At 39.7% G+C, this 27,030-nt stretch overlaps 2 protein-coding genes across 2 annotated transcripts in view; both read right to left on the reverse strand.

Moving 5' to 3' along the window:
* Window positions 1-9,839, reverse strand: part of MAPK12 (mitogen-activated protein kinase 12) — a 26,894-nt gene extending 17,055 nt beyond the window's left edge. The window contains exons 1-3 of the mRNA XM_015814675.1: window positions 9,714-9,839; window positions 5,817-5,946; window positions 2,359-2,417 (exon numbers count right to left, since the gene is read on the reverse strand). Coding sequence (XP_015670161.1) covers window positions 2,359-2,417; window positions 5,817-5,946; window positions 9,714-9,829 — 305 coding nt within the window. The 5' untranslated portion in view covers window positions 9,830-9,839. The remainder of the gene's footprint in view (window positions 1-2,358; window positions 2,418-5,816; window positions 5,947-9,713) is intronic.
* A 10,815-nt stretch (window positions 9,840-20,654) lies between these two features.
* Window positions 20,655-27,030, reverse strand: part of MAPK11 (mitogen-activated protein kinase 11) — a 43,152-nt gene continuing 36,776 nt past the window's right edge. The window contains exons 10-12 of the mRNA XM_015814676.1: window positions 26,167-26,245; window positions 25,318-25,491; window positions 20,655-21,515 (exon numbers count right to left, since the gene is read on the reverse strand). Coding sequence (XP_015670162.1) covers window positions 21,442-21,515; window positions 25,318-25,491; window positions 26,167-26,245 — 327 coding nt within the window. The 3' untranslated portion in view covers window positions 20,655-21,441. The remainder of the gene's footprint in view (window positions 21,516-25,317; window positions 25,492-26,166; window positions 26,246-27,030) is intronic.

Raw genomic sequence — 27,030 nt, forward strand, 5'->3', positions numbered from 1 at the left:
TTTTATGGCACTATTTTTGATAGGTTGGTCTGTTTTTTCCCTTTGTGTAAAGACAGATGCAAAAAACGAGTTAAATAGTTCCGCTTTCTCCCTGTTGCTTGTCACCTTCTTGCCACTTTCACCCACTAATGGACCAATCATTTCCTTCACTTTTTTCTTGTTTTTTACATGTTGAAAGAAGCTTTTTTTTGTTATTTTTTACTTTGGTCGCAAGCCTTAGTTCATTTTGAGCCTTGGCTTTCCTCACTTCATCTTTGCAGGCTCGGGCTATTTGCTGATATTCTGACTTAGTTATGTGCCCCTCTTTCCACTTTGATAAGCATAAGGAGATAAAGCTAAATCCACAGGACCATAGACAACAATGGATACTTCTTAGAGACAATGTAAATTGCTTCCATATTGCTATCAAGAAAATCAATGGGAGATCATCCTATTGCCTGTCAATAAGATTTTTAATGGTGTAAGCTGCCCCAAGGCACCATGTGTGAGTTGGGTGGCCATATAAATTTCTTAAATAAATAATCAGTCAGTCATTCAAAGGAGAGGCACAAGTTTAAGAAGATGAAGACTGTTCCAATTGCTTTTTTGAAGATTGCAATGTAAGTTACTTGGAAGGACCAAGTCTTGGGGACTTTGGAATAGAACAGATAATGTGAGAAGCTCTGGCACATGGAAAAGTATTATCTTGCTTGCCAGAAGTAATAAAATATCATTAATGCTTAATTAGAAGTCCTACTAAATTAAATGGAATTCACCTAACCCTTTAAACATGTCTAAGGTATCCTGCTATCAATTATTTAAATTCAAAGGGAAACAGTGAAATTTGCAGAAAACTGATCAAACACATAAAAAGGGGGTGGAAAAAAGCAGACACTTTTCAGCTTCTGGGGACTATATTTAGCACAAGCGGAAAAGCAGTGCTTTCTGATTAAAAAAAAACAAAACAGGATAAACAAGGAACCAGGCCTGGAGTACTGACAATTGTTAAATAATGAAAACACTGATGTGTGCTTTCCTCCATGATTTTATTATGGCTAATGTGCCACAGCTTATGAATATTGCAAAGCTGCTGAATAGCTCACAAGCCATTCCAACAATATAAGTAACTAATGACAAAAATATGGTTGAAGTAACTTAATAACTGTAGCCTTTTTACACTAATACATGTATGGTAGATATTACTGTATTCATATGTAATAAGAAAATGCAGAACTTTAAATACAGGGTTAAAAGCTGACAAATAATGCAAAAATTCAATACTAATTTAAAACAGAGGAAGAGGGGGAAAATAAACTATTTATGGAAGCAATTAATTGTACAAACCCAAGTAACTAATAAAAGTTTCATAGACTTCTCCAGCTAAACGGGGAGGAAGAAATAGCACATTTCTGTTTTTGTACAGGTAGCTTTAATTTCCCAAGTGTTGCATACTACAGCACCCATCGGTCTCAGCCATTTTATATTTTGATTGAATACAACAGAAACTGTGGATCAATACCTGGCTACTGCCAAGTAGAAAAAGCTGCTTTAGGTTTCAAATGACTAAGCCAATCTACTTTTTAATAAATAACCAGATCTTTCAATACATAATTATAAATAATAGACATGTTTTTTAAAATATCAGATATTCAACTTCTTGACAATTAAACAAGAAGTGGCACATACACCTAACAAATGAATAAATGAACTACTTTTAGAATAAGATATACTACTTTAAATAATTTCATCAGCAATATTTTCACCACTGAAAAACATTTGAGCGTTAATGTGCTGGTTTACATTTTATATGGCAAACATTTGGTCTAAATGTCCTCCAGCTTTATTTAGTAAAATCTCAACCATTACAATTACAAAAATATTTCAGAAATATTTCTACTTAAACCTATAAGGAGGTAACATCTAAGTTCATTGTGTGCAAAGACATAGATGGTTGTGATGTCATTTTATTCTAGTCACGATTCTTGCAGCATAATGATAACGCTCACCAACATCTACATTAATGTATCCTAATATGAAGAACCAGATTCCAAGAACAAAGGTGGGCCACTAATTTTCCCAAGGGGCCACATGAGAAACTGGGAATGTTGTGGAGGACCACAGCCACCCTGCCAATGCACCACCTTCCGCAGATGCCACACTGATATTCTGCCCCCAACCCCCATTTCTGAAGCCCTATTCTCCCATTGATACCAATGCCATGTGCTAGACTGGGATCGCCTGTGAATCATAAAATGCTCAGGTCTGCAAAGAAGAACAATAATTCCATCAATATAAATACAAAGAAATTTGAGATCAGCATCTGTTTTAGTGTAAATCATAACACAGAACCCAAAGTTTCCCCCAAAATTATACACTTACAAGTCATTAAATTTATCCAGTGAAGGATCTGGTGTGAAGACATCTAGAAGCCCAATTACCTACAGAAGGGAAACACAAATAAGAAAATAACGCCATTGCAATTATTTGCATGAGAAACATTAATTGCCGGTCTGCTTCCAGATCCAATTCAAAATGTTGATTATGATCTTTAAAGCCCCTCAGGGCATGAGGCCAGGTTACCTATGGAACTATCTTTATCCCTTACATCAGCATGTCTCCCCCCCCCCCCCGATCACACAGGAAAGATGTGTTGCAGATCCCGTCAGTTAAAGAGTGATTGGTGGGGTCCACAAAGAAAGATTTCTTGGCTTTTACCCCCCACTCCGTGGAAGTCTACCCCCTACCAGAGGTGAGGCAGGTCCCCACTCTCTTGGCTTTCCATAAAGGTGTTGAAAACATGGCTCTGCACCTTTTCTTGGAGCAAGCAGTTGGTGCCCTGAAAGCCCCCCACTTTTTAATCAATTTGTAACATTCCTTGCCTTTTTTAAATTTTACATATTATTTTCTATGTTTTTAATATTTTATTGAACACCTCCCAGAATCACTTTGTGAAGAAGATGGAAGGTTCTTAAATATGACAAACAAATGATTAGTGAATTCAGGGTTTGTTTTGCTGTAGGGAAATGGTGTTACATTTAGTACACTATACGTTGCATGCATTTCATGTATATAGGTTAGATCTGAACAACTGAGAGCAAACTGCAGAACTTAAGATTTGCCATCTCTTCAACACCTCTAAAAACACTCCAGAGGTTAGAAAAGCTTCATATGAAGGAGGATATCAATGGAGATCAAGTTTCTTTTTGCACTGCTTTCTTTGTGGGAATGTCTCCCTGTATCAGAAAAGAAAACTGTTGGCTTGCAGCTTCCTTTGTGCATCTTCTGAGATTCCTCTACCAGAATTGTATCTGCTCAAACTAACACCATTTTGAGGTAGGCAATCCAAGGAAATAATCTTAAAGGATATATATCACAATTAAAAAATAAAGACTCTCACTATATTGCCACCAGCTAAGTCTTGTTCATATGGAAGATGTAAAGCTCTTGTAGACATCATTCGTCCAGAAAGATTAACTATGGTCCTTTGCCACTAAAAGATTTCTACCCATTTTAGATTTGGTTTAGCAACACAGCATAGATACCCCTCCCGTAAATATTTAATGAATAGATAAAATATTACAACCCTGCAATTATCTCACATATTCTCATGAAAATTCATGACCCATAAGTGTTCATCTTAGAAATGACAAAGCCAGGAGCCAAAAAATGCTGAACCTTGATTTACTGCACCCCACCAAAAAAAACCTGACCAAATTAACTTGTATGAAAACACAAACCTGCCTGATTCTTACCTATTAATTTATTTGCTTCGCAGAAAAATAGATAATTAGTGCTGAAAAAGAGTAATTTTAATGGATTCAAAATATATTCCGTTTGCTCCTTGCTAAAACAAAAACTCTGAAACAGCACTTTAACAAAACTGTTATGGCTTGAATGGAACAGAATATTTGTAACTAGCAACAAGACAGCACTCTCTTCCTCAATCCCCAGATTCACAATCAGTACTGATAATTACTAGACAAAACATATAACGTTTAATTGGACAGACAATTAATGCTGTCAAAAACACATGGAAGTATCAATTGGTATAACAAAAAGCTTTGGTCCCTTTAGCTTTCAAAAATCTGACAAGGGGAGCAAGCATTGTGCATAAAATATTATTGTTCAGACATGATGATAAATTATACACACACACACACACACACACACATATACATATATATACATCCCCACCCACGTGTGTGTATGTATGAATGTATATATATATGTATATATATGTGTGTATATATATGTGTATATATGTGTGTATATGTGTGTGTGTATGTGTATGTGTGTGTATGTATGTGTATATATATATATATATATATGGCTGGAAATAGAATTAAAAATCCGACTCTTGGGTGCGTCCATGTTGTGTCCAAATAATCACGATCACCAAGAGTAGATAAAATGTTTATAAACAATTAAAAAGTTTAAAAACAATTTAAAAGCAATAAAACATTTAAAATTATCGGCAACCGAGCTTTCGTCGGACTCTCCCGACATCATCAGGGTTGCTGAGGCGGTGTTTGGGAGGTCTTGGCGTATTCGGGTCTTTTCCTGTGTAAGATTGAGAGTATCTTACACAGTATCTTGGCGTATTCGGAAAAGACCCGAATACGCCAAGACCTGCATACCTGTACCCATGAAAATCTACGAAAACAAATATATATATGTATGTATATATGTATGTATGTATGTATGTATGTATGTATGTATGTATGTATATAAATAGAGCTGGAAGGGATCTTGGAGGTCTTCTAGTCCAGCCCCCTGCTCAAGTAGAAGAATCTATACCATCTCAGACAAGTAACAGATCCTATAGATATACAGCAATATCATTCAGCCCAAGGGCTCAGTAAACAAAATATCAAACTGACACCAGTTGTTCATTAGACTCTACAACAATTCTCACTTAATTATGAAGATTTTTTTTTAAATTTGGCATTCTGTAATGTTAGGCTACATATTAACTATGGTTAGCATCTGCTCTGTTCCTTTATTATCATGACTATGAGATTAATGTCTTTTACACTTCCAGTTTTAACTAAATAGACTTTAATTATGGATAGATCTCAACTGTTAATTCATTTAACCAATTCTAACTGCTGGTTTGTTTCAATAATTTTCAGTAAGCATTTGCAGATTGAGTCATCCCTTTATGGGGACATTTTAAGGCTGAAAGAGGTTAAAGCTGGAGGAACAAAACTAACAAAAACATGGGTTAGCCTAAATAGATAATTTTACTGATGACTTTTATTTGAGATTGTTCTGGTAAATTTCTCCCAGGTTTGGGCTCAGAGCTAATGCTAAATGAAAATGAGATGGCAATCTCATGGCCACATTTTGTTTATGAGGTGCTAAACCAGAGTTGTCATGCAATGCTTGTCCATACCAGGCTTCCGTATTTCATGACCTGTTACTAATATAGTTGATGAGGCAGTGGAGGAATGAAAGGTTGTGCAAAACTTAAATCATTTAGAAGAAATGGGAATACAAAACAAAGCAAAACAAAACAATGATTTAGATCAGAGGTCCCCAACCTTTTGGGCACCAGTGACTGGTTCCATGAATAGGTTTTTCCACGGACCGGAGGGGGCGTGATTTTGTATGCTACCTGCATCCCGCGGATGGGGCTTTGCTTATTTGTGCAGCCCGGTTGCTGGCATGCCGCAGCCCGGTACTGGTCCATGGACCGGGGGTTGGGGACCTCTGATTTAGATCTTCATCTAGATCCATGTTAGTCCATGTGAAACAGTTCCTGTTAGGCTGCTAAAAAGAGTGGGTAAGGGCTTTCTGAACTGTGAAACAAAAGGTTCGTTAGAGCAGATACTCACATTTTCATGCTTCATGTGCTTCAGAAGGCGCAGTTCCCGATAAGCTCGCTTGGCAAAAAGCTCTGATTGAAATGGACGGTACAATTTCTTGATAGCCACCTTGCTTCCATTTTTCTGGTCAATAGCTGAACTTAACAGAGACAGGAAGAGTTGAATTAGATGTAAATAGAGAAGACATGTGGACCTGTTGTATTAACTTTCTAAGGTGGATTCAGCTCTTATCTTTAATTGTGCTACAAGGGTGTCTATGAATTAATAAGGATGGCTGTTCAAATGAGGTTACCTCTGCCCTGTTCTCCTTCTAAGTGTGGCAAGAAGTTTGCTTATCTTGGGAAAATTCTTCACTGACTGGAGGTTCACTCCTAGCACCACCAACAAAGTAACTATGTACTTCTACCTTAACAACAAACTAGCATATGAAGCCACAAAGATCTACTTAACAAACAGCTTACTCCCCTATAATCCCCATCCAAAGTACCTTGGAGTAACATTGGACTGGACTCTTTCCTATACAATACATCTAGAGAATACAGTAGCAAAAATCAATACTAAGAATAACATATTCCATATTCCAGAAATTATATGGAACTAAATGGGGAGCTTCAGCTGCCATCCTCAGGTCATTAGCACTAGGGTAGGTCTACTGTGCCCCTGTATGGCTTAACAGTTGCCACATTAGCAAGTTAACACCAGATTCAACAATACCATAAGGATTATAAGTGGATGTATTAAAACCACTTGGACTTGCTGACTTCCTGTTCTGATCCATATGGCACCGCCAGCTTTACAAAGGCAAGATGCTCGAGTGACAGTAAACAGAAAAATTCTGAACTACCGTTGCATGCGGACCTTCCTCATTTGTATCAGCCAGAAGACTCAAATCAGGAAGCCCCCAATGGCACTTGCATAACATCTGCCAACAACTTTAACATCGATTCCTAATGGAAAGCCAAATGGATAAACATAGATCTTTTTAACATTTATATTGTATTGTGTTTTACTAATCTAGGTGAAATGTTAATATATATTGCTAGTCCATGTATGATATGCCATACACTAAATAATAAAAGCTTGATTATTTGTAAGTTTATCAGTTATAGAGGTGTATTGTAACAAGAAACCTAAGAAACGGCCGCAAAAACAGGATGCTGCGTGACAGGGCGCAAAAATGGGCTGCCGCTGCACCTCGGGACGCAAATGAGCCGCTGCTGCACCTCGGGTGAGAAAATGGGATGCCAACGCAGTACTGTGGGGCGCGAAAACAGCGCCACCGCACTGCGAAAATGGGGTGCTGACACACTACGGGGTGCAAAAATGGGCCACCGCTGCACTGCAAGGCGCAAAAATGGACGCTATCATGCCATACGCCGTGGAAACGGGCGACCACCACATGGCCCAAAAACAGGGCGCCACCATACCATGGGGTACAAAAACGGACCACTGCGCCGCAGGGCGTAGAAACAAGGCACTGCACCACACAAGAACGGGACAGGGCTAGTATCACGTGGGATGCTAGCCCCGCCCTGTTTGCAGTGCAAACGTGCTCACAGCCCTTTGCACATGCGCACATGCATGCTTCCCCCTTCCTTTTCCTCTGCCAACCGACAAAGGTTGGTGACCTCTGTTTTAGACAGCAAAATACACAGTTGGTGCCAGCCTAGGAAGAATTTTTAATCTTTGTACTTACACTTTTCAATCACTTTATATCTGTGAGGGCATTATTTTTTAAATTTAAGGAATAACAAATATAAAGAATAAACAAAAAGAATCACATATTTGACATATTCTTTAGAAATTCAAATTCTGTGTCCCAAGATATAACATGTCCAGCAAGGTGGAGGGTTTGATAAATCCAATTAATATAGGTAATAGTGCTTGTACACATTTATTCCATCTGTGTGGTATTCTGCCTAATGTATCAATAATTAGAGGAATGACAATTTCCAAACCTTTTTTCATAATTACTCTTTTTAATTGTTTAAACTCAGTATTTTGTATTTTTCCCATTTTTCATTTCTATTATTTTCAGTTATTGTTATTAGGTAACACTGCTTCACACATTGCTCAATTTTGCTTTTTTTGACTTAGAATACAGACAGGAAACTGGAAAGTTTAAAGGAGCCAAATATTTTTCCAGTTAATTCCATTCAGAATACTTTTTCCACATAAATTCACTTTCATTTAGTTCACAAGATGCACAAAATGAGCCAGAGATGTATTCACCTGACCGGGTCATAATGGTACCTTGAATGGGAAAAGCTGGATAACCTCTAGAGTAATTGAAGATTGAAGTCAAGACTCCAGCATTTTATGTTGCAAAATCTGTCAGAAATATAACTGGTCGCAGAAATGCAGTTTTGTCAATGCATTCTAACTGCCAATTACACCAACCATCATCAGGGCACATGCCAGAGGAAGTAAAACATCATTTTTTCCTATTTCCATTTGAGATCTGGGATCAACAGAGGGGAAGAAACCAGTCATTGCTAGATGGAAATCATAGAATGAAACATTAAAATGGCATGGAAATAGGAAGGGACAGGATGTAATGTGATGTAATGGGCACACTCCATAGTGTTTTTGGCAGTAATATAGAAGCAGTTTGCAACTGCCTTTTCCCAAGTTGCTTTTTCAACTTCCCAGTCTACCCTATAGCTGTAGAATCTCCTGGTGGTCTCCCATCCATCAAAACAGATTCAATTTGTTTAACTTTTATCAGATCAGCCTAGGTTGGTTAGAAGTTGCCTATAAATTATTGGAATTGGGTTTCCAACAGAAAATTTGGCTTTCTGTTTATTTGGCTTTTGTTTTTAATTACTCTCAACAGAAATTCAGAATAATAGAATAACAGAGTTGGAAGGGACCTTGGAGGTCTTCTAGTCCAATCCCCTGCTCAGGCAGGAAACCCTATGCCATTTCAGACAAGTGGTTGTGCGATCTCTTCTTAAAAACTTCCAGTGTTGGAGCATTCACCGCTTCTGGAGGCAGGTTGTTCCACTCATTAATTGTTCTAACTGTCAGGAAATTTCTCCTTAATTCTAGGTTGCTTCTCTCCTTGATTAAATTCATTGTGGCAGCAAAGCCATTAAAAGGCTGAGTCATTTCCAGTTAGTAAAAATGGCATGTATTGCAAGAACATTTCTGGGGGTGGGGGGAATTAAACATTTCCCTTTACAAACACCAGCCACTTTTTTTTTTTTTTTGGGCAAAATTGTAATTTGCTACCCAAGGTTGTTTCAGTTTTTTCCCTCTCCCAAAGAGCGTCACCCCCTTCTCTGCCCCAAAACAATGCAGTATTTTTTTCTCTCGCTGGCATGTAAATAAAGAGCAGAGATAAGAAATTCAACCTTCAAGCCATCCGAAGTCCTGCCAATACTACCCCACTGGTTCTGGGTTCACTTTCAATGCAGGAAGGAGCGTGTTTGGGCGGGACGGCGAAGAACTGCTGCATTCACACGACACGTTGTTTAAAAACCTCGCAATCTCTATGAGCGGAGCGCGCTAACTTAATTAAAGATACCGTTCGTTTTTGATTAATGGAGTCTTTCTCGTGTCTCCGGGCGTTAAGAGACCCCGGCTGATGCAAAGTGAGCGAACCCAGAAAACGGATCCCCTCGGTACCCAGATCGAGCGTAATCTGGTGAATAGGTACAGCAGGTCCAACCGCTGGTCTGCAGAAGAAAACGCGCTCAGGTTGGCATTTCGTGCGCCCATCGCTGGTTACCGGCTGCCGCGGAAGAGCCTGGGCTGTGTGTGTGAACACACAGTGCGAAGGGGCCATTGTTCCCTTGCTCGACGGCGCCGGACTTTTACGCTCCGGCAGCGCAGCGCTTCCTTCGGGGCTCTTTCCTCTGCCCGCAACCAGGGGCGCTTTGCTGCGCCTCGGCGACTACTTACCAGACGGCGCCGTAAGCTCCGGAGCCCACCGCCTGCAGCTCTCGGTAGCGCTCCCTCACTTCCCAGACGGTTTTGGTGATCTCCTGGCGGTAGAAGCCTTTCCTGGGGGCGGACATCGCGGCCTCTCCCTCCTCCTCCCCAAGTTGCCCACAGAGAAAAGGGAAGAAAAAAAAAAACCAGCCTGCGAGGAACGGCAGCCGAGAAAAGGGCGGCGGGGTCTGGACCCGCTCCTGGTGCCTGGCGCGCGCAGGGCCTTTTGTGCGGCAGCGCGGGGGCGCGCGCGGCTCCTCTTGCGGGGTCTGTGGAACTGGGTCCTAGCTCCCCCTCTCCCCTTGCCTTCTCCTATTCGCTTTCCCCGGGTGGAGGAGGAGGAGACCAGCGCGGCGGTATCTTGGCTATGTCGAAAGGCCGCGTGCGGGTACGCGCGCGCGCGCGCGCTCTTGGGGAGGTGGGGGCTGCGGGATGGACTCTTTTTATTTTTTGCTCCTGAACGGCTACTCTTGCTTCCTCGTTGTTGGAAAATGCCGGCTTGGGTTGCCGGCTTTCAGCAAGGAGGTCCATGGTGGAAAGCAGCTGCCGGGCATAATGGAACAAAAATAAGTTTTTTTTTGTCGAGCGGAGCGGCCTTGGATTCTCTCTCTAGCTGCTGAAACCGGAAGGCATTATTTCTTCATAATTAACTGCGCTTGAAGTCCTAACATAGGCGCGTCCCGATTAAAAACCCCAAAAACTTGCAACTGCTTCCAAACCCAGCCTGGTCGCAGATATGGTCTCCGTAGATTACTCTCTCTTAGGCTCACCTCCAGTTTTCCTATCTACCGGTAGTATTTCTATTTCTAAGTTTATCATATTTTCAAGTAGGAGGAGGTTGCAGTCTGCAGGGTAGTGCGAGTAAAGCTGGCAGCAGGGAAGTTAGCGCAATGTTGTTTCCCCCTTTGTGCAACATGCCAAGGCCCATAAACTTTAAAGCCATATGCTCCTTTTGTGAGTTGGTGCAACCCTATTGTCCAGGACTTGTAAACTGGCTGGAATGCAAAGCGAAATTGGAGGAGAAAGGTGTGTTAGATAGGGTTGCCAGGTGTCCACTATTTGAGTGGACAGTCCACTTTTTTCACATTATGTTCACTATTTTTTTTCACAAAATAGTGGACATTTTTTTATTCAAAAGCTTTATGATGAAATGTACGTAATCTAAAGCTGTACAGTCTACTTTTTTTACTACTTAACACCCCCCCCCCCCGCTTGTCCGCTATTTTTTGGAAGCAGACCTGGCAACCCTAGTTAGATATGTTTGCCACTTTGAGTTATTTGTAAAAATAAAGGCAGGATTCAAATACATAAATAAATCCCAATCAAAATAGGACATATGATAAACCTAATTTCCAATTTGCAGAAACTTCCTTGGATGAGATCCCTTCAAGCCTCAGGGTTAGGTTCTTGTCACCATCACATTTAACTGGAATGAAGTGGGTTGATACACACAGTAATGTATTGTGCAATCGTATAAATTCAGTCAGCAGTAAATTTAGTTTTGATCTTAAACTGCCCTGGGATTATTTGAAGCTGAACCAGCCCTCTTGATCCATTATGTTATCCAAAACCAAAATAAAGATGGCAAAGTTGATTTTGTGTCATCAAGCTGATGTCAGCTCTAAGCAACCACATAGATTTTCTCTGTGAAGATCTGTCGCTAGCCTGGTCCGTTTCTGATGATATATTCCTCGCAATTGTAACTGAGCCTGATTCTGTGGAGATCATAGAACAGGGGTGTCAAACTCAATTTCATTGAGGGCCGCATCAGCATTGCAGTTGCCCTCGGGGGCCGGGTGGGTGTGGCCAGGGTGGGTGCAGCCTACTGGGTGGGCGTGGATGGAGTGGGTGTGGCCTATTGGGTGGCATGGCCAGCTCTACATCGTTCATGTCAAGGGTGCCTGTGGGGGCCTGGGCAGGAGTGGGACAGATCTGAGGGTCTCTGGCAGAAGGGGGTGGTACCGGGGCAAGCGCCAAGGCATGGTCCATTTCTTCATTCCTCACAAAGGGTGACACCTCCCCAGCATGCACCCACAGCTTGCACTCCCCAACATGTACCCATGGTTCCAGACGGTTTGTGGAGCTAAGACTGAATGCGTTTTAGCATAGATGGCCACCACAAAATTGTACATTGGCTCCCGGCTGGCCTGGGCCAGGGCCAAGGCAGCAGGGGCCGTTCCCTCACTGTTTCCAGGATGCTTCGTGGGCCACATGAAACCACTTCACGGGCTGCATCCGGCCCCCGGGCCTTGTGTTTGACATGTCTGTCATAGAAGGAAACCTCTTGTTAGTCTACAGTGGCAAAAAAATCTGATAGAACTTTTTTCTTTCCAACAAATAAGGTGGCTTGGTCACTCAACAGTGAGAAACTGGAGAAGCGGGCACAGCAGCGCCTGCATTTTCTGCATCGCATGAGAAAAGCACATTTTCCTTCCCCTGTCCTGACCACTTTCTACAGGGAGACGATCGAGAGCATCCTGTCATACAGCATCACTGCTTCAGACAGAAAGACAGTGCAGAGAGTGGTGAGGATGGCCGAAAAGATCATTGGCAGCTCCCTCCTTCCCATCCAGGACATAGCACAGAAGCGTTGCTTGAACAGGGTCCGTAAGATCATCTGTGACACTACACATCCTCTTCATGACCTGTTTTCCTTCTTACCTTCTGGGAGGAGGCTTCGTGGTATCCATAGCAGAACATCCAGATTCAGCCATAGTTTCATTCCATACAGCATTAACCTTGTGAACTCTCAAGCTTCCTCCTTCCGTTATATATTCAAGATGGACAGTACTTAATATTTGTTATGTATATGTAGGGGTGTGGGTCTATACATATGTTGTACATAGTATGTTTAGGTGTGTGTCATGTATGTTTCACTTTGAGAGCGGGCAACTAAATTTCATTTTTGATGTGTGCTGTTGTGCCCACAGTAAAAAAAATGACAATAAAGGTTATCTTATCTTAAAAGGGTACAAGCTTTTGTGAACTGCAGCTTTTTCACCAGATACACAGAATGCTAGACTGATGTGAGGTGAAGTGGGTAGTGGTGGTGGAAAGGTGTTTATGTAGATAAACCCACTGAGATGATCTGAAACCTTTCAAGGTATGTGACTTCACCAATCTCTTGCTTAGTGGTGGAATTAAAATGCTGGTTTTCCAAAACAGTCACCTTGAGGTCTGCTGCAGAATGTCCTAGGAAGTTGAAATGCTGTTCTGTTCTAAGGATTTGTGATGTACTCTATTGCCCTTTTCATAAAGGAGATTAATTAGAGACTTCTGAGATGACCAGAGAAGAGCATGTGGGCAAAAATATGTTCTCATGGTGCGCCCCCTTCCACCCATGATTGATTTCTTGACTGCAGAGTTCAATTAGGCATGATAGTCAAGAGAAAAATCAAAACCAAGAACAAGGATATCCAGGGGTATCTAGTATATGGTCAAAAAAGTCAAGATGGTAGCCATGATAGGAGGATTGAAGCTCTGCCTTTTTTTAATGTGCATTGCTCATGAAAAAAAGAGAGCTTCAATTACAACGTTGTGCTTGCCATATCAACTTTTTCTAGCATATCCCTAAAGGTATCTAGTAATACAGTATAAGCTGAATTTAACATTTGCTATTTTTCATTTACTTTACAGTTTATCAATCTTGTCTCTAGCATCTCTATAAAAAGTCAGGGTATAGATTATAAGTAGAAGCTATGAACCATCTTAATCACCCAAAGTATATTCTCCAGCCTAGATTTTTTAAATACAATGTAATCCCTTATTGGTTTGATTTTTCCTAAACATGGTAACTTAAAGGGGGAAAAGCTAGCATCTCATCCCCCCCAGTGCCTACTTAAGAATGAAGCTTAGAGATAACTGATGCATAAATATTACATATTGCTAAAAGCTGCTTTGTGCACTTTACCTTGAGTGATTCCTTCACCAAGAAGAAAGCTGTTTGGGCATGTTATACTTAATCCACAGTGAGCTTGCTTGTGAGATGCATAAAACCAAACCAAACCAAAGCAAGCAAACCAAAATTAACACCCCCCTCCCCGGAATCTTACCTGATGATCCATCAAGGATTTCTATTAAGGTATGGCTGCTGTGACTGCCAACGCTGACTTCAGTGTCTCAAGCAGACAGTTCTCTAATAGATGGAACAGCAGTCACACAAAGTACTGGCAATATGATCTATTTCCCATTCCCTCTAGGCTTACATGCCTGTACTAGTTACAGAACAATAAATAGAACATCCTAAAACAATCCTGCCTGAGTACAGCAGGTGCACAAAAATATGAACAACCTGCTTTAGTAGAATTGATCTTTGGCAAGATTTTCAAAAGTGTATTAGTTCTATTTGTTACCATTTTTGAGCCAACATCATAGCAGTGGGAGGACATAATTGATCTTATTGAGGCTGGGAAGATAAATTGAACTGGAAGCTGAAAACCCAGCTTTCTACAGTATATTGTTATGGTATATCGACAATGACATGGGCCAGGAGTTGAGTTTGATTGCAGCCTTTTTTCCTTCTAGCCAATGTTGTACTTCAACATGCACATCTAGTGGGCTGAGAAATCTGAGTAATAGACAATAGGAAAGCAAGAGCTGGAGATAACAGAAATACAAAATAAAATCTGCGTGGGAACACCTTCCATCTGTCGTCTGCAATATTTCTTTGGCAGAGATTATGTGTGCTATGCTTTGTTGCTTAGTTTTAGATCAGGGATACATTGAATGAACTGGCCATTTGTGGTTAAATGCTAAAAAGATATATAATTAGATACATATAAGTTAGATAAATACCTTTTAAGAAGATATATATTTCTAGTTCTTTTTGGGTGACAGAGAGAACGACCAAATTTGTTGTGAATTCCAGTATTCCTGTATTAAGGTGTCTTTTAATAGTGAACTGTTTTCTGCATCCCCTTTTCCCATTATTTCTGGGATGTTGTAACCTGCCAACTGAAGTTAGTATTGTGTTAAGTCCAATGCAGTTGGCAGTCTCCGTGTAGCATTTGCAATATTCCTTAGTTTTTGTTTACACAAATCTCTTTGTTGTATAAGGATAATAACCTTGAAAGACAACCTTTGAAAGCATTTCCAAAGAGAGAGAAATATTCCACCTTCTCCATATTTCAGAGTTAGGTTTTACTTTTCTTGCATTTATTCGCTTTTGAAATTTATCAAAAAAAGTGTGAAAAGCTGACACATGAAAAAAAATTACTCATAATCCTAGAAGATAGGATGTGGTAAAATGGATTTAAATTGCAGAAAGACTTTGAAGAGAGCAGATTGATTGTGGACCATGTACTCAAAACAGTGGTGGTGGGATTCAGTTTATTGGCTATGTGAGTAGAGCTGTCATGATGTTTTAATTTAGATTTTTGCATGAATGTCACATTTGACTAGATAGCCTACATAACTTCTTCCAACAATATGGCATTGTAGAAGATCTAATTTCACATGAGAAATGGTTTCTGTGAACATTTTCCTACTTCTCTAAACTGCCACCATAATCCAGGGCCAACAGTGGTTCACTATGAAAGCAAGCTTCCCTTTTGCATGGTGTCTATTAATTTATTCCAAGAGATGTTGTTCTTTATTTGTATGCATTTAAATGTGGATGATTTTTGTCCAGTTAATAGGGCAGGAATATTGGGAGGTGGCAGTTTAAAAAAAGGCATGCCAAGAAGGCATCTCTGGCTGAATGATTGATTTTTAATCTGCAACTCTGGATGCCCTGGGAGTGTTAGGAAGGTGAATATTTTAAGATAACTGATTTTACATCTGCATGAATATTTCAGCTGTGATTTAGTGTGCCATTGCAATATACTAACTGCTGCTGACTGCTGCTGCTTTGAATGAATTGGATCAGGTTTGGGGGCCCTACAGATCAATTATATTTTAATATTATATCAGAAGCAGCAATTAACAAGTGTGCACTTTGCTACACTCACTGTATAATTGAACAATATGCTTTCAGCAGAGTAATTTCTGCTTAATAACCTTGACCAATTTTCTAAACAAGGCTGTGTCAGTGTGCTTAGGCAGAGTACTCTGTTTACCTGTGAACAATTAATTTTTGACACCTTGTGGAACATAGTAGAACCATTTGTTCAGCTGTCTTCAAATCCTGCCAATATACGAAACAATTTAGACTTGTTTTCTTGTGAATTCACTTTAGAAATGGCACACCATGCAGATATTTCACGGTCCTCACTGGCTTTGAGAAGATGCTGAGTTTGCCCTTTCTGAGAGTCTTCTTCCTTTTTTTCTCTCTCGCTGTTAACAAAAGCAAAAGCTTTTTCACTGCATAACGGAGATACTATAAAATCAGTTTTATGAATTTTTTTGTCTTTTAATTTAGGATGAGGATAGATGCTGCTAACCCAGGACACTGCTTCCTTCACTAGGCCATGTTGGCCAGAATGTCCAACCTAGTCCAGATCTCAAAGGGCACTTCATGGTTCTGTTATAGGGTTTTCTTTCTGTAACACTAGAGTGAAGTCAGGGATGTCCACAGGGTGTAGTCAAAGAAGATGGCTTATTATGGAGTCTTGGCAAATAGTGACTCCACTATCACAGCCATTATATTGACTTTTTTTAAAATAAAACCCTTTGGGTGCTCCTAATCCTAATATGTAGCTTACAATCCCAGTAGGTTAGGATATCAAAACAGCCTTGGAAATAAACAATAATGGCTTCCATATACATTATATAGCAAAGTAAATGCAAACATTTAGAGCAGTGTTTTTCAACTCTGCAACTTTAAGATGGAGGGACTTCAATTCCCAACATTCCTAAGCCATTATGGTGGCTGGGAAACTCTGGGAGTTGAAATCAACCTATCTTGCCAAGGTTGAGAAACATTTATTTAAACCTTGCATCAATAGGGATTGCTTGGTTAAAGTACAAAAAGGAGGAAATCAGAACCTAAATATTTATCTGTATTATTTTTAGGAGCATTTCTTTTTTAAACATTTAAAACAATAACATAGTGAATATTTTGAGATTAAGTTAAACAATTTACACTTGGGTTTTTTAATCATAAAAACAACTGTTTTGCTCGGTATCTTTTACTAATGTCATGTACAATTATATAAACTCAGTAATCATACGTTCATTCATTCTTTTTTTAAAAAAAACCACCTGTTTTAAATAAAAGGATTATTAAAAAAAGAAAACAAAACAATATTAATGTACTTTTAAAGAGGGAAATGGCATCTATCTATATCTATTTATCATCTATCTTATCTATAATCTATCTCCTTGTATATTGTATTATGGCTAAATAAAGCTTTGACTTTTTAAAAAAAAAAGCTGTGGAAAAATGAAGTTCGTGTTCATGCATGGTTATGGAGATCAGTCCCTTTTTCTCAGCCTACTCTCTTTCACAGGATTGTTACAGAATAAAATAAGCCCTACAGTTGCTACCTGCCTGCTTAGAACAAAAGGCAAACTATAAATGGAAAAATGAAATCAATACAGTAGAAGAGTGAATTCATTTGCTAATTGACATTAATACTTAAGCACAATACTTAAGATAAATATATCTTACTTCTGCTTGTGTGTGTTTAAAAAAGCTTATTTCCAATTGGACGCACAGTCTAATGTGAATATGTTTGCACAAGTGATTTCAATAGATTTATTTCCAAACAAGTACAGAAAATTGGAGTTGTAATTAGAAGTTAGACTCATTGATCAATGACATTTACACCTATTATATTACAAGTTAATAAATGGAGATTCAATACTAAGCACCATAATTGTGAAAAGAATTCCATTAAATCTGTTAACTCCTATGCAGAATAAATTAGTTGCCTCTAAGACTCATTAAAATTAACAGGACTATTTCATCACAACTTTCTTCAATCCTATTCATTTCTATGAAATTTAAACAAAACTGCCATTTTTTGGATCAATAACGATGGCTTCAGGGTTAAGAGGTTAGGACACGGATTTTACTCTGAGATAATAGTGATGGTTTTCTTTCTTACTTTCAAATACTAACTAAACTTTCACGTTTTAGTTTGAAATGACCATATTTTAATCTTGTATTGTCACCAAAGCATAAATTGTAGGCAGAAAAACATTGTATTATTCTCATCAATCATTGTAGTGAATATAGAAGATGGCCTTGAGGGATGGAAAGAAGATTCATTGCCAAGGCAACAATCAGATAGATCTGACCTGAGCCCAGGTCAAGAGGGTAATTTGTAAAAACACCTCATACAGCATGCTCCCCTCACCTCAAATTCACATGAAGATGAGGCAAGTTGAAACACATTCAGATTTGCAGAATTCCATTACTAGATAGCTCATCTAATAAAAAGAGCTTTAGGTCTACACTGTCTTTCTTAGTCTGGTCTTCCTTATAGAGCTCAGTCATTTACCTAATGTAAAGCCACATGACTTGCTTATCAATGTACCTGCAGACTAAAGAACCAAAGACATATAGGTTTGAACTATTTTTATTACAACAGCTATATTAACAGAATATTCTAAGTCCAAATATCCTTTTCCCTCCCTCATTTTATCTTCATGTGAAATATATAGAAGTTTGTCTGATACGTTTTCTCAATTTAGTTTTTTGACCGGCACTTCAAGCTCTTCTTATCTTACTGTTGTCTTATAGCAGCTCTTCTCTTCAAGGCCATTTTCATGTCCTCTATTAGATCAGTCTAAAAGTTCCTGGGTGAGCCCAACTTTAGGCAGAATAAGGCACTTTAGGCAGAAGACACTGTAGTGGGTATCCTAAAAAACGGATGAAATGTTTNGCATGCGTGGTTCCGCCCCCTGCGCCGGCCGAGGCATAGCTGGCAAGCGGCAGAGACGGAGCAGGCCGACCACCAGCTGGCCCAGCCCAAGGGAGGTAAGGCACCCGCCGGAAAAGGGGAAAAAAATGGCGGACAAAAAAAATGGCGGACAGCCTTGCTTGGCGACCCCCGTGAAATGGTCGATCAACCCCAAATGGGGTCCCGACCCACAGGTTGAGAACCACTGATCTAAATAATGCTTTTGGCATGTTTTTTTCAATGTTTGGCTGTTAATAGCTGTATAAATTGTAGAAATTTACCCTGCATATTCCTAGAAAATAATTTTAACATCTCAGGTAAGATGAGTAAACTCCTCCCTACTCCAGAAGAGAGTTCTTGCCCTATGTAAAATTGGGAATCCATTAACTGAGTAGAATTGAATTTAGATTTATTTAAGAGTCTAGATGTACAGCTTAACTTAGCAGAATTTTAGAAAGAGGACAAATGGTTCCTCTAGCAGTATTCTGCTGAAAATAAGGACTTGGAATCCTACACACAGATGTATCCTCTTTCGTTGGTCAGGTAAGGAAAAGGGTTTCCAGCACAAAAAGGTTTCTGGCACCAGCCTGGATTACTGCTGTTCGCCTCTTCTCCATGATGCTGTTATTTTTGCTGTCTTGAGCTAGTTAACTTTGCTGACCAGCAGCTGTTCTAGGGAAATCCTTTAATTTTTGCCTTTTGGCACTTCTTCTTGAACTGCAAGGAAATTAGCTTCCTTTTGGTGAAACATTTTTCATCATGCCTCCTTAAATCTCTTTTCTGTGGGACTCCAAGCAATCTTTAGCACAGGTGTTGCTCTGCCTCTCTTCCCGAAATAATTACAGCTGTGATTTGTGAAGAGACACTCAGCCAGGTAAGGAAGACAGATGGTAGAAGCCGAAGGATGGCTTGTTGCACAGAATGCAATGATCAGGATGGCAGCATCAAGCCCTTTGAACTACTTGGATTTCAGGAAAGCTCTTCATTACTACTACTAGGGTATTACTAAGGTATTGTAAACTGAACCTTGAAATCCTGCCAATGTAATTCTCCTGAACTTAAATCTAGTGCAATTAAGGTGGCGTTTGTATGTTTTTCGTGTTGCTTCTTCCCCTGGACCCAAGAAATCTTTTCTGTAAGGGTCCATTTCCTATCTGAACAATCCTGGTGCCTCTTCTGGCTGGGTAGACTCTCCAACAGTGCAATACACATAGATTGGGGATGAATTGTTATCAGCCTTTTCGACACAGATAATTGTATGTCAATTTTAATCTTAAGACAGAGGAAGGTCTACCAAAATAATATTTTAAGACCAAGAAATCATATCCCCAAATTATTGAAAATTTCAAGCATCTTGCTACAATAGTTTTAATGTTCTAGATTTCTTTTTTAATGTAAAGGTAATGCTAAATATCAAAAAGATTAAAGTTAGTGGCTGTTAAATGCTTAACATAAAGTATTACTATTCTTCTATGACTAATGTTTGATAATTTATTTTTGCCTATAATTTTATTCAACAGAGCGGGTTTTATCATTGTTCTGTTTACATCAAAGCAACAGTTGCCTACATTATACTTGCTACTTTAAGCTTGGAAAACAAAATACTGGGATAGGGAGATGGGAATTATTTATTAATATTCCCTTTTCCTATAAGTATCTTTAGGATAATCAGTGGACATTCTTTTCATCAAAAATCTGGATTTCGATAGTTTTTTCTCCCTGTAATCTGTTCAATAGGGATCTCCAAGAAGCTATTCGTAGCAATCAGATATTTCCAGTCTTATTTTCACAGATAAAGCAAGAGAGCTGAGAAAGAATCTGAAGATCTTAAATCTTATAAAAGGAGGGTGAATGGAGAAAGCAAATTAAATATTGGATCCCACTTCACAAGGTTATTAGCAGGAGACATCTTCTTTTGAACCATTTTGTTTTTTATGTCCATAGTCCTGCAATTTGGATGTAACCATGCTTTGCTAGTATCATGTGCTAGACTGCTCACTTGGTATATTCAACATATTTTGATGAAAATATATTTCTCCAAACTTTCTTTTCTTTCAGTCCATTCATAGTATTCCACATTCGGTAGATTAAAATGCAGCTGTCAAACAAAGGCTATAGGAATTTAGAAAAGGAAGCAGTTTATTGACAAGAAGATGGAAAGAGAGGCACTGCAAAATTACAGGAAAAATTGTGTTAGCAGAGAGCTTGATCTTCAAAAGAGCTCAAGTATGTAAGATAAACTCTTATTCCTCCAGACCTCATGCTGTGGACCTCTGTACTGTAGTGCAAAATTCCCAATAAAACTTGTGCCCTGCACTTTTTCTACAACTACAGGAGAAACAATGACAAACTTTAATACTATAAGGAAACAATAAATCTGACTGATTTGTAATTGTTGATCACTTATGTTCTTGAAACTGTTACAAGTAAAATTACAAGTATATTTTACTGTATGTCTAATTTACAACACTGGCTCCTTTTCCTAATGTCACTAACTAGAAATTAAAAAGAAGAAAAACATCCTAATTCTTAAAAATAAGGAATTGCTTCTATGGATTTCTATTTGTCTCCACATATATTCATGCATTAACTATACAATTTGAGAAAATAATCTCTTTTTTAAAAAAACACATTTTTGGCGTCACACTGGGGACATGCAGAGAAGACAAAATTTAAAAAGAAAACTTCAGTGCATAATTTTTCAGAATGAAGCAGTACTTAATGTACATTCGTAGTACAAGACAATCCCCTCCCCAATATATGTTTCTTCAGACTGTTTTGCTTGCATTTTTGTAGCTTTTCCAAGATCTTTGGATAGTAAAATATATGCTTGTCATATAGGAAATTGAATTGCAATGCTAGATGTTTTATAGTCTTCATAGTAAAGCATAGCAAAAAAGAGGAGTCTGGATTTATTGTTCAATTTCAAGGCTATCCATCTTCAAGTCAGGTGGTTTAAAGCTGATCACTTCTTCATATGTTAGTTCTTTAAAAAAAGAGGAAAGATAAGAGAGAAAATAATGTGAAATATTTTAATATGACATATTAGCAGTTGAAAAGTTGTAGGATGTGAAAACCATAAACAAAATCAACAAACTTGAAAAGATTATATGAGAAATGCTTAGTTCTTGCAATAGTACAAACATTTGGCTTAATTTACTTAACAGCCTCAGATTTATTATTTTCTAAACAGATTCTGCTAACTACCATACTGTCATATAAGTTTATGAACACACAGTTGCTTTCACATAAAAGTATTTCAATGACTAGAAATACATGAAATCTGCAGGAAATACATTGGAAGGCTGCAACTTGAAAGTTAGGGGAAGGATGTTAGGTTGGTGTCTGGCCTCCCTTTCATTTAACTGCCCATCCAAAAATGTCTTAGTGACGGTGCATATGGACCAAAAAACCTGCTTTTGAATAGCTAGAAAAACGTCCATTATTGAGAATTTAATTCTACATGAATGTGCTGATCTGGAATTAATCTCTCCAAGCCCTGTTTGTCTGGACACACTATGATGCAGCTAGGACTGAAGGATGTATAATTAGTGACTTCTACCTTGCTTTTCAAAAACATTATTTGATAGTCTGCTGATTATGAGAATTGTTGCAAAGGGGAGGCTGACTTAATGTAAAGAAACTATCTGTGTACTATCCACTCTACTATATTAGTTTGTTTTCCACTGTATTGTCATTAGTCAGGGTAACTCTGGAATAGCACTGAATTATCGTAGACATCTTGACTTGGGATTAAATATACATATACATATGAATGCTTTTTCTTTAGTGCACTAAAGAAAAAGCATTCATCCTCTTCCCCTGTCTCTTGTAGCTAACAAAGCGAGAAAGAGCCTGTGGCCTAGGGGTTAACACATCTGCTTAACATGCAGACAGCCCAGGTTCGAAACTCAGAAGGGTATGTCTGGCTGATGAGAACTAAATAAAGTTCGAAATAACTATCCCAATATAGCTTTGTTAGCAATCCAAATTTTGAAAACACATATACATATATACATACATACATACATACATACATACATACATACATACATACATACATACATACATACTGAAACTGCCTAATCAAGGGTGACTTGAAGTTTTACACCAGCCTGACAACCACAGACCTGGTACAACTGCACATGTTCAGTAGGACATATACTGGATCCCACTGCTGGAAATTCAAATATCAGCAAAACGAATGACCTTAGGAGATATCACTGTTTCTTTGTCTAAGGCAGTGGTGGCGAACCTATGGCACGCGTGCCAGAGGCGGCACTCAGAGCCCTCTGTGGGCACGCGTGCCATGCCCCAGGGATGGCAACCGTCCTTCTTCAACCAGCCGCCCACTAACTTGCCGAGGTCTTATGTAGCCGGATGCATCCCAACACGGCTGGTTTTTCTCCCCCCCCACCCTGTCCCTCCTGGCTCACATGCTCTCCTTTTCTCAGGCACGACCCACTGCATTACCTCCTCAGCTGTCAGTCGGCCGGCCGGCCAGCTCAGAGGCAGCTTCTCTGAACTGCTGGCGGTGGGCTGCGGAGCCCCAGAGTGCGCCGGTTGAGGGGCCAGCAGGCTGTGGCTGCTGACGGACACTGTCGGCCCCCATGCGCTTGCTGGCCTCTGTGTGCGAGGGCTGATGGTGTCAGGCAGCAGCTGCCCTAGCCCCTGCCTCACCTTGCCCTGCAACAATGGCACCTCCACCCTGCCTCGCCTCGCCTCACCCCACAGGACGAGCCTCCTGCCCACCACCCCACCTGCCAGAGACCCCTGGATCTCCCCCAACCCTGCCTGTCTCCCACAGGCATCCCTCCCCACGAGCAACATCGAGGTGACCACACCCACCTTGGCCACACCACCCAGTCTGCCATGACCACCATAGCCACACCCACCCAGTGGGCCACGCCCACCTAGCACCCGGTGATAAATAAATGGGTTTTGGGTTGCAGTTTGGGCACGCGATCTCTAAAAGGTTTGCAATCACTGGTCTAAGGCTTTAGTCCAGATAAATAAACAAACAAAATGGAATCATAGAGGCTTAAAAATAGCAATAACGCCTTACTTTTTAAAGTTTGGCATCTTATAAGTTGATAAAGAAATACCCCCTAGAAAATTCTTGAAAGAAAAGTTCCACGTGAGACTTCATGGACACTCAATTTTTCAGCATTTAGAAGCCTGAAAGCATGTGTGTTTAATGATGCACTCAGTAAATGTGCTTAAGATTAATGAAAAAAACTGAACAGCCTAGTATCCATTTGTTACCATATCCACCAATTCATAAAACAAGAATTTCTCACAGAGTTCTAGCATTTTCCTGCATTTTTAAAGGAAGGAAAACATTACTGGAAAGTATTTCCTGAAGCTTGATAAAGACACACCAGAGGTTATGAAACTAAGTAATTTCCTTTATTTATATGCTCTTGAAACAGTTTTGATGAAAATTCAGTGGGAAATTACTATAGACATAGTGTGCATTAGTAGTTCCCAGCGCTAAACCATGACTAAATGGCACATGCTGGTATAAAGGGGGGGGGGGTCCTTTATGTATTTATCTAAAAGTTATTCCAACAGCAAATCAAGAGAATGTAGGGGTTAAAGCTATTATACCATATCTTAGCAATGAGCATCCACATGAATACTAGATGGCACCAAGGACATACAGAGAATTATCAGATACTAGATATTCTAGGCCAGGGGTGTCAAACTCAATTTCATTGAGGGCTGCATCAGCATTGCAGTTGCCCTCGGGGGGTCGGGTGGGCGTGGATGGAGTGGGTGTGGCCTACTGGTGGGCATGGCTAGCTCTACATCGTTTGTGTCAAGGGTGCCTGTGGGGGCCTGGGCAGGAGTGGGACAGATCTGAGGGTCTCTGACAGAAGGGGGTGGGACTGGGGCAAGTGCCAAGGCATGGTCCATTTCTTCATTCCTCACAAAGGGTGACACCTCTCCAGCATGCACCCAGGGGGCGGGGCCAACACAGCAGGAGCTGGTTCCTCACTGTTTCTAGATGTCCTTGTGGAGCTAAGACTGAATGCATTTCAGCATAGATGGCCACCACAAAATTGTACATTGGCTCCCGGCCGGCCTGGGCCAGGGCCAAGGCAGTGAGGGCCATTCCCTCACTATTTCCAGGATGGCTTCGAGGGCCACATGAAACCACTTCGTGGGCCACAGCCGGCCCCCGGGCCTTGTGTTTGACATGTCTGTTCTAGGCTATCATCAAGTTCTTGTCTTGAGTTTTGCAGCCCAGTTATAGTAGTCCTAGCTGAAACAGTATTTGCAACCTGGCACTCAAGATTTCTTTTAACTCAAATACTTAACATCCAAATTATATCTTAAAATAAATATATATGAAAGGCAATCTAGTAAAGTTGTTAATGTGTTGACCTGGAACTCAGAAGACTCAAGTTCTAGCCCACCCTCATTCATTGAAGCTCATTTTGTGATTTTGAGCTAGTTAGTCCAACCTACTGAGGTCTTATTATGGGAACAAAACAGAAGGATAGTATGCTATGTATATTTCCCTGAGCTTCTGCAAAAAAAATCTAATTAAGCTATCCATAAAACATGTGTGATAGAAATGTGTGTCTAAAATAACGTAAGAGTAAGAAATGGGGATTCTGGGATAATTTAATCCTTGGTTCATATTTGATTCTTCACCTCTGCTACTTAGGCTCTGACTAAGTCTGCACTCACTTTCTGTAAATTTATCTTTGTGATACTTAACAAGGGTTGTGTTTTAAGCATTCATAACATTTTACGCCGCAAAGAAAATACTTTCTTACCTTTCCATTCATCTATAACCCTTTCTTTATTTTCTATTGATTCATCATACATCTCTGCTTCCGGTTCATCCTCAGGATCATGATACTGAGCAAAATAAGAATGTGCAAGTGCTTCTGAGGCTGTTATTCTTTTGTCACTGTCCAGGATGAGCATCTTCTCAAGAAGATCCACAGCTAGGTATCAGAAATTGAACTAGTATAAAGCAGCTGATTAATTTTATATTAACTAATAAGAAAGTCTAGATTTTTTTCGATTCCACTGCCAAAGTTTCCAACTTAATCTCAGCTAGTAATACTTGAGATATAAATTATAAATTAACAATTTATTTTCAATAGAAGAGAATATATGTAGCTCAGGGATGAATCCTTGGATCCTTGGCATTCTGCCTGCTGTTTGCTTGCTCTGCTTATTTGCTTGCAGATATTTCATTAACTACATAACCCAGTGTTTATTTTGTGAATGGACAAGACCCTTGCAGACTCCCTGTTTTGTGAGTACATCCACAATATGCTCTCAAAATTCCAAAAGTTCCTACACTTCAAGATGTTTGGGAACCTTGACATAAAGGAATCATTAACTATTTACAAAATAATAATTTGTAAATTATTACCATGATTTTTATTCCTATGCCTTCTTATCTACTTATCTATTTATTTTTTCTCAAAGATATCAGAGGCATCATAATCCACTTCACAGAAATCAATGTAATTAAAATGATATAATGCTTAGGGGTTTATAAATAAAATAGCACTGAAGGACCAATTCATTTGGCATTTGTCTGTACCCAATGCAATTTTTATAACCAGTCTTAGTATTAAATGGAAGATATCTGAAGATTAAGTATTTACCTAATGGATTTGCTCCACGAAATACTACTTTCAGATCCTGTTGAGGCATGTATGGTAGAGATTCTATATATTTTCTAGCCTGCAAACATGAAATTGCATAAACATGCATAAATTAGAAGTTTGAGAGTAAAAGGTTCATCCTTAAAAATATGACTTGTGACTGCACTCAATTATAATCAAATGTCCCCAAAGATTTATAAAGTTTACAAATTATATAGCAGAATGAGAAGCAGAAGATGAAAGTAGTTTTCATCATTCTTTTCATTTATCTTGCTGCTCAATGTAGATTTTAAGTAGATAGAATAAAATTCCTGAGATTACTAATCTCCTTAATTATATACACCTGTAAAAAAAAGCAAAGACAGATATGATTACAGAAAAGATGCCATAATTTACTACTTCAATAAGATCCACACAAGTTGTACACTGTCACTATCATCTAATAGGGACCACCACTACCATGTTTCCCCAAAAGTATGACCCAGTCTTATATTATTTTTGCCTCCAAAAGAAGCATTAGGTTTTATTTTCGGGCGATGTCTTATATTTTTCGTGACACCTGCCTTGCCTCATGGCGGTGGCACCAACAACCCCATCTAGCAGCAGCCCGTGTGGCTGCCGGCTCACTTCTTCTGTGGCTGCTTGCGGCAGGAGGGGGTGGAGCTGCCCCACGTGCCCCGCACCCGCTTACTTCAGCCCCCCCCCCCAGCCAGGCCATTCCTTGCTCGGTGCCACTGCCATCACGAGGTGAAGCAGGTGGGGGAGGGGGGTGGAGCTGCCCCATGTGCCCCGCACGATCTTCCTTTTCACTTCCCTCCCGGATTGCCATGCTACAGAGGATGGGTGGAGTAGGCCCGGTCCCCC

This window comes from Protobothrops mucrosquamatus, unplaced genomic scaffold (assembly GCF_001527695.2).
Source record: "Protobothrops mucrosquamatus isolate PMUCROS unplaced genomic scaffold, P.Mucros_1.0 scaffold275, whole genome shotgun sequence".
NCBI classification, from domain to species: Eukaryota; Metazoa; Chordata; class Lepidosauria; order Squamata; family Viperidae; genus Protobothrops; species Protobothrops mucrosquamatus.